This window comes from Apis florea, unplaced genomic scaffold (assembly GCF_048593485.1).
Source record: "Apis florea isolate Af1SG1 unplaced genomic scaffold, ASM4859348v1 contig_3081_pilon, whole genome shotgun sequence".
NCBI lineage: Eukaryota > Metazoa > Arthropoda > Insecta > Hymenoptera > Apidae > Apis > Apis florea.
In genome coordinates this window covers 5,378,007-5,390,139 of record NW_028256703.1, presented here as the reverse complement: position 1 = coordinate 5,390,139, position 12,133 = coordinate 5,378,007, and the positions used below count along the sequence as shown (strand labels likewise).

Sequence of the window (12,133 nt, the reverse complement as noted above, 5' to 3'; positions counted from 1 at the left end):
TTTTTAGACGATACAAAATTATTGGAAAATTCAAAGATTGGATCGCTCAAAGATTACAGACCTCGGTTTGAACCATGGCTGGTCGTTGGGTGCGCAATATTCTCACTGTTTGGAAAATATCGACCACCCCCTCGTACTGCATGCGTTCCAACACGATGCTGAGAGTGATGAAAACGCCGGTTCTCCCAACGCCGGCGCTACAATGCACGGTGATCGGCCCGTCCTGGCCGAACTGCTCCTTCGTTTTGTGCACTTGGCCGATGAAGTCGATGAACCCGTCCCCGGACTTTGGAACACCCTGCTCGGGCCAATCGATGAACTGGAATTGTCTGACGGTACGACTGGCCCCGTCCCGGGCATCCGTCACTTTGAACTCCCGCAGAATGTATTGGGGCATGTTGTACTCGGCGATCGGATCGACCACGAAGCATTGGTAACGGATCGACCTGTCGGACGGCCAGTACTGATGACACTTCTCCCTGCCCATCTCCTTTAATTTCGTCAGCATGACAACGATGGTCGAGTTGTGCTCCCAGAGCATTCGCCAAAAATCGTCGGTCGTGTCGCAAAGGGGCCCCTGGGTGGCTATGTAAGCGCCTCGGTATCGATAACCGTCGATCAAACTCGCGTTTATGTAATCGGATCCTTCGATGTTCCGTTGGGGTTGGAGGCAAACTCTGGTGCACTCGTACGGCAGGATGTGCACCAATCGATTTTTGTGCTTGTTGCAGGGAAGATTGGCCGAGATGAAACGGGACGAGTCCACCTTGATGTTGGACAATTTCTTGAACTCCAACTCCATCCCGGTGATACTCTCGATCTCGGGCTGCATCAATTTCTGTATATGGGAGTGCAAGTTTCTGGCAGGTACCTCGGTGTTGCCGCAGATCACGGCCTCGTAAAGCGCGTCGTGTATAAATATGTACTGATCCTCGGTCTGGACCATGTAGTTCCTCTGGGCGCGTAAACAAGTGACGTGGCCGTATATGTCGATCATTTTCTCGTGCTTGATCCTCTCGAGCATCGAGTCGATGACGATGAAGCAACCGGTCCGCCCGACCCCGGCGCTGCAGTGGACGATCAACGGGCCGCTGTCGGCCGGGTTCAACGATCTGACCCTGCGCAAGAATTGAAGGAAGGGGGCGGGATGCTCGGGCACGCCGTGATCCGGCCACGCGGTGAACTGCAACTGCTTTATCTCCCGCCTCTCGGAGTAGCCCGCTCGCGATAATTGAAACGTTCGGATGCAATAGGTGGCCAATTCCTGGACATCGGTGATCGCGATCGTCATCAAACCGTAGGTCTCGGATCCTCGACTCGGCCAATACTGGTCGCACTTTATCCTCGTCCTCTCCTCCAGTTTCGTCATCATCACGATCGTGCTCGACCTCAACTCCCAGCACATCCTCCAGAAATCTCCGAACGTTTCCTGGAGCGGGCCCTGCGTCGCCACGTACGCGTTCTGCTTCCTGTATCCGTCGCAGTAGTTGGCGTTTATGTAATCCGTCCCCGACATACCGTCGATCGTTTGGAGAATCACCCTCGAGTGGTCGTACGCGATCACGTTCGCGTAACGATTCTTCGACGCGTTCACCTCCATGTTCGAGTGGTCCCACGTGAATTGTTGGCCGGGCTCGATCGACTCGTACTCCTGGCTGAACTTGAGATTGTCGTTCGCCTTCAACCGCTCGATGTGATTGCCCAGCTCGGTGATCGGGATCGGCGGATGGGACACCATGCCGGGCGTTTGGAAATTCAAACGGCGCATCTCGACCGGATCGGATGGGGCGTGATTCGAACTGATGTCGGCGGGTATCAATGGCCGGGTGACGGCCGCCTGATCCGGTGTTTTGCACGGTTGTCTTCGTCTATACAACACAGTATATATAATATATATATATATATAACAAGATCGCGACAACGAAGGCCTCATACTCGAATACTCACTTTTTAATGACGAAAAGAAGGACGAGGAACACGCTGACCATTAGAGCGGCTATTATCGGCCCGACCACCCACACCATTCCCGGCTCTTGCCCGCTCGTTTTCACCGACACTTCCGGATTTCCATCGACCGGGGTGTTGGGATTGGGACGTCGGGGTGGCTCGCCGGGCGGTACTTCCCTCATGTCCAGGGACAAGTATTCGGAGAAAGGGGACGAGGTGTACAAATGCTGGAAAGAAAGAAAGAAAAGAAGGAGATACGACAATTTAGATTAGACTCGTTCTCTTTCGTTTCGTTCGTCGAAACGGATGAACGGATCCCCCACCTTTCTCGGCGTATCGACCACGGCACGGACGAAAATCCTGTATCGTTTGTTCTTCTCGAGTCTACGATTCTCGTAACCGTCGTATATATCCCCGCTACCGAGATGGAACGTGTACGGAATATCTCTGTGGGGGAATTTGGCCGCAATGTACGGGGCGTTCTCCCTCTCCTGCTTGGCCCCCTTGCCAGCGATCATGTCCTCGGTGAGCTCGTCCGGCTGCTTGTCGGCCGTCGACTTGTCCTCGGGCACCACGATCAGGTAATAGTGGGAGATCGGGCCGTACTCCTCGGACGCCTGGGGCAATATCACCTGGATCTCCTCGCCGTTCACCACGCCGTAGAAATCCGGCTTGACCATCGGCTTGGGGGCCGCCATTTGCGTGGTGATGGTGATTTTCGCAGGTGGCCTGTACTGGCCGTCCCTCGGCACGGCGCTCACGTTCACGTTGTACGTGGTGAACGGTTGCAGCTCGTTTATCGTCGTCGTGGTCACGCTCGGATCCAACAGGATCTGCCTACGGGGCACGATCTGGGTCTGCGTGATCCCCTGCGAGTCCACGAACTCTTTCACCGCGTCGAACGACACTTTGTAGTTCATCGGGTTCAACCGTATCGGCGGTTTCCACGAGAGGGTCATCGAATGGGTGGACGAGTCGGGCGCCCTCAGATCCAGGGGTACGTCCTCCGGCTTCACCTTCACCGTCACCTTCTCGCTCAGCCTGCCCAGCCCCGTCTTGTACCTCGCCGCGACCGTGATCGCGTATTGGGTGAATTTCTCCAAGTTGACCAGATCCGCGGACTCGGTGAGGCCGATCGTCTTTTGCTTCCACTCGTCCAGATCCTCGACCGCCGTCGTCGTGTAGAATATCTGGTAACCGAGGATCTTGCCCCGGTTGGGGACCGGCTCCCACCAAACCTCCACGCTCGTGTCCGAGGTGGCCACGGCTTTCACCGACATCGGCGCCCGACCCATGTCCTTCTCGGTCACGATCGTGATCTTCTCGGAGATCGGCCCGCTCCCTCTCGAGGTCCGCGCGATCACGTGGAACACGTACTCGGTGTTCTCCTCCAAATTCGTGAAAACCGCCCTCGTCTTGGTCGTGTTCCGGTTAATCGTGGTCGAGTGATCGTTCTTCTTGTTGAATTGCACGTCGTAACCGATTATCTGACCGTTCCTGTGCTCCCGGAGAGGCATGTCCCACGTCACGCACACCGTGTCCGGCGTTTGGAAGAAGTAGGATAAATTGGTCGGGGCGCCGGTGGGCAATCCTTCCGGGCTGAACCAGTACCGTACCGTCTCCTGCCCGAACCCGATCGCGTTTTGTCCGGCCACTCTGAACTCGTAATCCACGCCTCTCTCCCCTGCGAGACAAAAAGGAGAAGAAGAAGGGTTTTGCGACGATCGATCGAAAGGAAGGGAAGATCGAATCGAAACTTACCGAGATCGGTGATCTTGTACGTGTGCTGATGGATATCTTGTATAAATTCCTCCTTCAACGTTTGATTCTTAATCCCGTACCTTATCCTGTAGCCCAATAGATCGCCGTACGTTTGCGTGGGTTGCGACCAGTCGAGCTCCAGCATCTCGGGATCTCGGGACAAAACTCTGGACAAAACGCCAATCGATGAAATCGATTCGGCGAGATTCGACGAAGAGAAGAAAGAAAGAAAGAAAGAAAGAAAGGATAAAACGTGCGTACTTTACGTTAACGTGAGGCCTGTTGGGCACACCTCCGGGAGTTCTCACGTGAACCGGCGGCGAACGATCGCCGTCTCCCTTTCTCGTCAGAGCGGCCACTTGTACCGAGTATCTGGTGTCGGGTTGCAACCCCGTAATGTTCACTTCCAGCACGCCTTCGTGCACGTCGCGTCGTATCGGCTCGTTCAACAGATCCTTCCCCTGGAAAAAGAAACGTACGAAATCTATCCGTCCATCTATGCGTAGTCGAGAACTCGCTACGAAGAATCGCCTGCTTGCTCACCTCTTCCCTCACTTCTTGCACGTGTATGTGATAACCTCTGATCACGCCGTTTTGCTCTTTCGACTTGGGCGGTTTCCATTCGACGTGTATCGCCGTCGAATTGATCGGCGTCACTTTCACGTCTTGAGGATCACCCGGCACTGGAACGCAACCATCGGTTAATTCGTGCGCTTCGACGCCCCGAGCCTCTGTGTCACGCACACGCACACTCGCAATCGCACGCTCACGTACGCACGCTCACACTGAGAAAGAGGGGGCGGGGGATTAAACTATATATATATATGAAAAAAACCTGAAAAAAAATATATAAACAAATGAATAAGTAAATAAATAAACCGAAAAGTGTAAAAGAAATTTAAGAAAAAAAAAAAAAAAAAAAAAGAAACAATACGTTATTTATGCGGGGATGAAACTGTACGTTGTCCGTCCAAAGGAACGAAGAAGCGAGAACTAAGAAACACAGGTATATAGCAGCATGAGTACAAGTGCATGCGTATTTTCTCGAAACGAATAGATGCGAATAAATGACAAATAAGTAACAAACTGGATACTCTTTATGCGGTAACGTAATATAACGATAGATATTTTGTCCGCTGTTTAATTAAACATGTCAAACGGTATAATCGGTCCGTTACAACGTTCGTCGTTCGTCGTTCGTAATAAATAACGAAAGAGAAGGAGAGCAGAAGTTGCAAAAAAGGAAACGAAAAAGAAAAAAAAAAAAAAAAAAAAAAACGGTAAAACGAAAGCGTCGTACAGCGATTGAAAAATCGTGCGAGAAACGAAATCATACGAAACGAATAGAAGGGAGATACGTAAATGAACGATAAAAAAAATAAAAATGGAAGAAGAAGAAAAAGAGAAAGAGAGTAAGAATAAGAGAATAAAAAGAGAAAGAGAAACAGATAGAGTTAGAGATATATATAGATATATATAATGTGTGTGTGCGTGTGTGTGTGTGTGTGTGCGCGCGTGAAAGAGAGTGTGTTTGTGTGTTTTGCGTGTATGAGAGAGAGAGAGAGAGAGAGAGAGAGAGAGAGAGAGAGAGAGAGAGAGAGAGAGAGAGAAAGAGTAAAGAAAAAGTAATGGAAAATATGTACATGCCACCAATCGCACACGAACAAAACGACGTACAAACAATATTACGAGGTACGCGGTACCTCATGCTCTACGTCCCTACGGCACGATAATCCTCCATTTGAATACCAATAATGTATGTTTTTATTCTGCATTCGATTTGAGAACGCGAATGTACGAATACGCGCGTATAAATACGTCATCGAGATGCAAGCGCGTGGTTACGTTGGTCGATAATGCTACACAGCAATATTGGAGAGTCCATGACGAACGAAACCCAAGTAGTTTCGTATACGTACACGTATATAACTATATACAGATGTGCGATCTATGAACGTTTTGGTGCTGGGTGTGGATGAAAACTGTGCCAGCAAAATCGTGCAATCGTGTTTTTTCGATAAACGTGCAAGGATATGGACAAAACGTATTACGCGAATTTACAAATATCCACATCGATAAAGCCCTTTCGTTAATTCGTTGCGATTCAACGTTTCTCGTTTTCATCTTCTTCTTTTCCTTCCTCCTCCTCCTCCTCCTCTTCTTCTTCTTCTTCTTCTTCTTCTTCTTCTTCTTCCCCCTCTTTTCTTTCTTTTCTTTCTTTTAGTCGATTATTAATCGTCAATTTCGATACATTCTTCCCCCCCCCCCTCCACCCTCCCCCCAACCCATCCATTCCGAAATATACGGAATATACACCGACGACAACGACGATCTCTTTTACGCGGATCGTAATTCGTACGTATAATATGCATGGTCATGGACAATCCAGTATCCGGTATTGGAAACTTTATTAATATCGGCATTACAGAAAAACGAATGAGAGAGAGAGAGAGAGAGAGAGAGAGAGAGAGAAAAAAAGAAAAAAAAAAGACTTACAGGAGAAAAGAAAGGAAAGACTATGTAAATCTAGGTTTCGTACGAGAATGATAAGTGCAGCCTCTACGAAGTATATCGCAAAATAAAAATGCGTTGCTCAAGGAAGGTACGACAAAGAAAAGCCAAATACGATCGTTGCACAGTTTCGGTATGCGGAACAAGTTTCCTTCGATCGCTGAATATATCTTTGCTCTATCCGTTTATGTTTTTGCGTACAGTTACAGTGTAATCGTGAGTTATAACGCTCGTAAAATTGCTACGTAACGCAAAAAACAAATTTGGCGAGCGCGCAAATCGCAGACGTTTAATTTTCAGACGTTTTTCATTTCAATTGTATTGTATTTGCTTGCCAATCGCAGCAAAAAAAAAAAAAAAAAAAAAAAAAAAAAGAAAAAAACATCTTCAAAATGGTCTCTCGCAGAGAAAAAACAAAACGCTATGCGAAAGAGCTGAGAAAAGGAAGAGAGAGAGAAAGAGAGAAAAAAATAATATATACGTATATATATATATAAATAGATAGATAGATAGATAGATAGATAGATAGATAGATATATATATAGAATAAAAAAAAAAGAGAGAAAGAGAGAGAGAGAGAGAGAGACAAAGAAAATGATCAAATATAAGAAGAAGAAAAGTTATGGCACAATTCGAGACGAGCTAAGGGATACTCACTTTTTACAGCTGCGCCCCAAAAGTCGCCAAAAAAGTGGGAAAAAAATCTCGTAAAAATTCGTGTCAACTTCTCACGTATATTGAGTAGAATTATTAAATATTTAATATATTTAGGCATATCAGTGGGTAGCATACTACTGATTATTATCAACGTCAACATGACCTCTTTTACAGCTATTCTCTTTTTTTTTTTTTTTTTTTTTTTTTTTTGCTCTGATTAAGATAGAAAAATAGAGACAGAAAGAAAGAGAAAGAGAGTAGAGATAGAAAGAGAAAGGAAGTAGAGGCAGAAAGAAAGAGAAAGAGAATAGAGATAGAAAGAGAAAGGGAGTAGAGACAGAAAGAAAGAGAAAGGGATTAGAGGCAGAAAGAAAGAGAAAGGGAGTAGAGGCAGAAAGAAAGAGAAAGGGAGTAGAGGCAGAAAGAAAGAGAAAGAGAGAGTAGAAATAGAATTGAATGGATAGAAAGAAAGAGAAATGGACGTAATTAAATAGATAGATGGAAAGAAAGAGAAAGAGAGAAAGAGTAGACGTAGAAAGAATAGTTGGATAGAGAGAGAGAGAGAGAGAGAGAGAGAGAGAGAGAGAGAGAGAGAGAGAGAAAGGTATGAATTTTTTCGTCTGTTTATCTAGTGAAACACGCACACGCGCATTCACTCTTTCGTTCCCTCCCTCCCACGCGCTCGATTCCAATCGCACCCTCTGCTCTATCCGTAATATTTTTTATCGCTCTGTAGAGCAACATCGGTGGACAAAGTTCTCTTTCGAATCGATCGTTAAATAGAAAAATATCGCTTGGTCCTCGGTTGCAGTTGGTCGCAGAGAGGCGGGAGATGTGAGAATATCTTTCTTTTTTATTTTTTATTTTTTTTTTCATTTTTTTTTTTTTTTTCTTGTCTTTTAGGCATGCGCAATCACTACTCCAAATATGAAATAACTAAAGGCTCATGTCCACCTGCCTCCTGCCGTCGAGAGAAAGATTTTTCCCAATTTTTCTCCTTTCTTTTCTTTTCATACGTCCCCCATCCGAATTGGAACGAAGGCGAAGGAAAAAGACGGCGGCGGCTACGACGACGACGACGACGACGCGAGAAAGAAAGGGAACGAAGAAAACTTTCGCGTTTCGCGTTCGCGTTCACGTTCGCGTTCTTTCCCTCGCGGCACGAGGCATCGAGAGAAGGAAGACCTATGATAAAAATGTCTACTAAAAAGAAAGCTAGAAAGAAAAAACCATAAGTAAGAAGAAATGGTTGGAATCGTGTATGGTACGGGTACGTATGAACCGCTATCCGTGTGTATCTAAAATCGTGGAGAGAGCGAGAGAGAGAGAGAGAGAGAGAGAAAAAGGAAAAAAAGTGTGACTCGTCTCAATTTGCGAACCGAAAAAAATTCGCGGTACGGTACGGTACGTATGTATGTATGTATGTATGTATATATATATAGAATAGATAAGGGAATACGTAGTCGGTAAGGTGGAATGTTTTCGAGGAAAAATTACTTCGCTTTTGCAACTCCAAAAAGTCACCCGCAAAAAACGTTAGCTCGATAAAAAATTTGTATTATCGCATATATATATTTCGGGGAGATTTTTCGCGAGAGAGAGAGAGAGAGAGAGAGAGAGAGAGAGAGAGAGAGAGAGAGAGAGAGAGAGAGAGAGAGAGAGAGAGAGAGAGAGAGAGAGAGAGAGAGAGAGAGAGAAGGGGCTGGGCGGCGCGGCGGGCATCATTTTGTTTCGTTCGTTTTCGTAAGTACGGTAAAAAATTATTTTTCGTTCCCCCCTTCTATTCCCTTCCATTTTATCAGCAGCATCCACCCACGCAAAAATCTGGGAGATTCTTCGCAAAATATACGCGTAATTGGGAGGAGCGCGTCGTCGTTTTTCGGATCGGTCGCAGAAAATCGGGGAATGCACGATACGCCAGTTAATCGGATTTCCGCTCGGTTTCTCAGTTGTTGGTTTTATCGGCGCGCATCTACCGACGGATAGAATCGAAGGAAAGCAGAAAGAAGAGGGGAGCATGCGTTTGCCGGAGGAAACGATGGGAACGATGGAAGTTAGGAGATGAGGGGGGGGGGGAGAGTTTCCGTTTTTTCATCGGAAAGAGAGGATCCCGTTCGTTAATCGCTCGATTTCTTCGAAACCGATATATATATATATATATAAAAGAGAAACATCGATTCGAGCCGACCTGCAAATTCAACTTTCAACACATTAAAGGCGCGTGCATACACACGCAAACGCACGCACGCACGCACGCAAGCATTCACACACGCATATAGACATACACGCACACGAATAAAAAAAAATATATATATATTCTTTCTATATACTTAGAGGAGAAGACGTGAAGGTTATATCGATATAAAAATGTTGGAATGCGTGATATATATAAAATATATATATATATAAGTTTGTGTATGTGTGTGTATGAGTGTAAATTTAGAATAAAATACGTAATTATCAATATCAAAGATACGATAAGTTAAATTACAAAGAGGCAGAAGATGGAAAAAAAAAAAAAAGAAAGTAGGTCGATGAATTGCATGCAAAGAACGAAGGTGCACGTATAAACAGTATATAAGAATAGAAAAGGTTTTGGTGTATATAACGATTATGTATCATTCCAACGAGCTCGGTGAGTGTAAGAAATTTCACGATATAATAACTCGTGCGTATTTTATATATATAGAGAGAGAGAGAGAGATTGCTGATCATCGTTCATCGTTGATCTCGACGATCGAGATCGGGATCGACGAATCTCTTTGCTCGAGCTGACGCGAGCTCGTGATCTCGTTGCATCGAACATGGGGGCAACATTCGATCGGAAAGATTAAATTGGATATTGGTATTCAAATGTTTCAAAGTGAACGTCTTCTTCACGATACGAACAACAACGGCAGAGCTCTTCCAGCAGAGCTTACGCGTTGCGTGCGCGTAATTCACCACCGAATCTAGATAGTTCGCGAGACTATTCTCTCGTACTTCTCCAACAACAACGTCCTTTCCTTTCCTCTCGCGACTCGTGACACCGTTTATTATCCTCTCGCATCCTGTGTATATTATATATATACTCCTCGACACATTCGTTCACGCATTCACGCGTGCACCGTCCCGACGTCAACTCGATACGTCATCTCACTCTTCGAATCGATCGAATATATTATTAACGGAAGATTGATAAGAAACGTAGGAGACGTAGTAGACGTATCGAGATCACGTGGAGAAGGCGCGTAAGTTGTGATCAAGTTAGTTGCAAGCGAAGTCGAACTCTCGGTGAGTGGGTGCTCGTCGATCAAGGGTGCTCTCAGTGCAGGTGCTCGACACGATATATCGCAATCGAGTGTGACAATTGATATTTATATATATATATATATATATATATAGAAACACGTGAATATATAGCGATAATAATAATGGGTGCGCTGCGAAATACGGTGCTGTTTCGAACACGGTGTGAATACACTATATATATATATATATATATATATGCCTAACATATCGCTTAGATATTGCTATACGTGTACGATGGGGGTGCGCATAGAGTCGCCCGCGCTTGTCCACGCACGAATCGGTCTCGAATAGGTGCGTACGTACGTATACACACGCCACCCACCCTCCCTCCCCCCTTCTATATACATGGCCGAGTGCACGCGGCTGTGCTTTTTGGCTGGTGGTCGGGTGAAGCGAAGCTTTTGCATTTCGAACGTTAGTGATGGTGGTAGCGATAGTGGTGATGGTAGTGCACAGCTAGAGAGACGCGTCTGCGTGCGCGCGTAGCTTCGTGCGTAGATACGTACGTACGTAACACCATCTCCGACACCACTTCCTCTTCCTCCTCCTCCTCCTCCTCCTCCTCCTGCTTTATTTTTATTTCCTGTTTTCTTTTTTTCTTTTTCGTGCATGACACGCGTGTGCGACTTTACATGCGTGCGTGGTGGGTGCGAGATAAAACCGTGCCCGCATGAAAAATATACCTTTTACCGTGGTGCCCCGTGCATACACTCGTAAAGACGATAATCCAATATATACATTATATATCAAATTTTCCGTGTACGTACGTACATATGCGTATATATAATATATATATCGATAACACGTTCGTGGGACGATACAATTATAATTATATATATATTGGTAGTAGGCGGTACTAGGCGGCGACAATAACAATAACGAACGAGTATACGTATATACGACGGTGAAGAACTTTTGTGCTTTGATAATGTGCGAGCTTACACGGCAGGGTGCTTTCAGCAGTGCTTTTTATCGTTCCGCCTCGCTTTGCCGAGTCTGCTGTTGCGAGAGGTGATGGTGGTGGTGGTGGTGACGAGGATCCGTAAACGGGACAATGCGTGGGAGGAAGTGGGAAAAACTGGAGAAATGGTGAAACGAAAGAGAAAGAGAAAGAGAGAGAGAGAGAGAGAAAGAGAGAGAAAGAGGAGGAGATCCTCGGTCGGTCCGTAAACGTCGAGCTCGAGCGTAAAAGGTTCGAGGGAACGTCGTTAGAGATTCGCGACAATCGCGACGCTTCCACAATGCCCCTTCCTCGCGACAAATGATTCCGATTTTCGCCGGAATCTTCGATTATTTTTCAAAGACAAAAGAGCGAGTAGTTCGACGACCACGCACAACTGTCCTCCCTGAGGGGAAGAGAGAGGGAGGGATGGAAAAGAGATTTTCCATCGATCTCTCGTTATCGATTTCGTCCGACTATATCCCCTCCCCCCTCTTTTCGCTTTCGCTCGAGATTCGAGGGATCGATCGGGTCGGACGGTGTGTGGATGTCGGATGGAGAGGAGAGATGGAGGGTTAAAAAATCTGGTCGTACATCATGCAGGGGGTTAAGGACGATACCGAACCGAGTTGCGAGTCCGGGTATCGAATCGGGAAAACAGGAAAGGAGAGATTCGAAAGAGAAACGAAAAGCAAAATTTCTTCGTGCATCGGCATGCCATTCATAGGAGACGTTCGGTGGAGCGGTGGTGTTCGATATCGCAGACTCGACAGCAGCTCGACGGTTCTTTCCGGAAGGGGGAGTAGTAGTAGTAGTAGTAGTAGTAGTAAGTAGTAATAGTAGTAGTAGTAGTAGTAGTGATAGTAGTAGTAGTAGTAGTAGGGAGTTTGTTACCGAGTTGTGGATTCTTCGAGGATATTTCCGGGATAAAAAGATGATCGGGCGGAGAAAGGATATCGATGAGACCGAAGGGGATCGATAAACAAACGAAGGCATGCTCTAAACATGTGCAAACGATAGGTAGAA

The 12,133-nt window shown here is 46.2% G+C and overlaps 1 protein-coding gene across 12 annotated transcripts in view; it reads right to left on the bottom strand.

The window, feature by feature from the left end:
• Lar (tyrosine-protein phosphatase Lar) overlaps positions 1 to 12,133 on the bottom strand; it is a 204,905-nt gene that overhangs the window by 5,146 nt on the left and 187,626 nt on the right. For all 12 annotated transcript variants that reach the window (XM_086909097.1, XM_086909103.1, XM_086909096.1 and 9 more), the window contains 6 exons: positions 4,252 to 4,391; positions 3,970 to 4,169; positions 3,709 to 3,875; positions 2,271 to 3,631; positions 1,948 to 2,174; positions 62 to 1,868 (listed from right to left, as the gene is read on the bottom strand). In XM_086909097.1, coding sequence (XP_086765223.1) covers positions 62 to 1,868; positions 1,948 to 2,174; positions 2,271 to 3,631; positions 3,709 to 3,875; positions 3,970 to 4,169; positions 4,252 to 4,391 — 3,902 coding nt within the window. The remainder of the gene's footprint in view (positions 1 to 61; positions 1,869 to 1,947; positions 2,175 to 2,270; positions 3,632 to 3,708; positions 3,876 to 3,969; positions 4,170 to 4,251; positions 4,392 to 12,133) is intronic.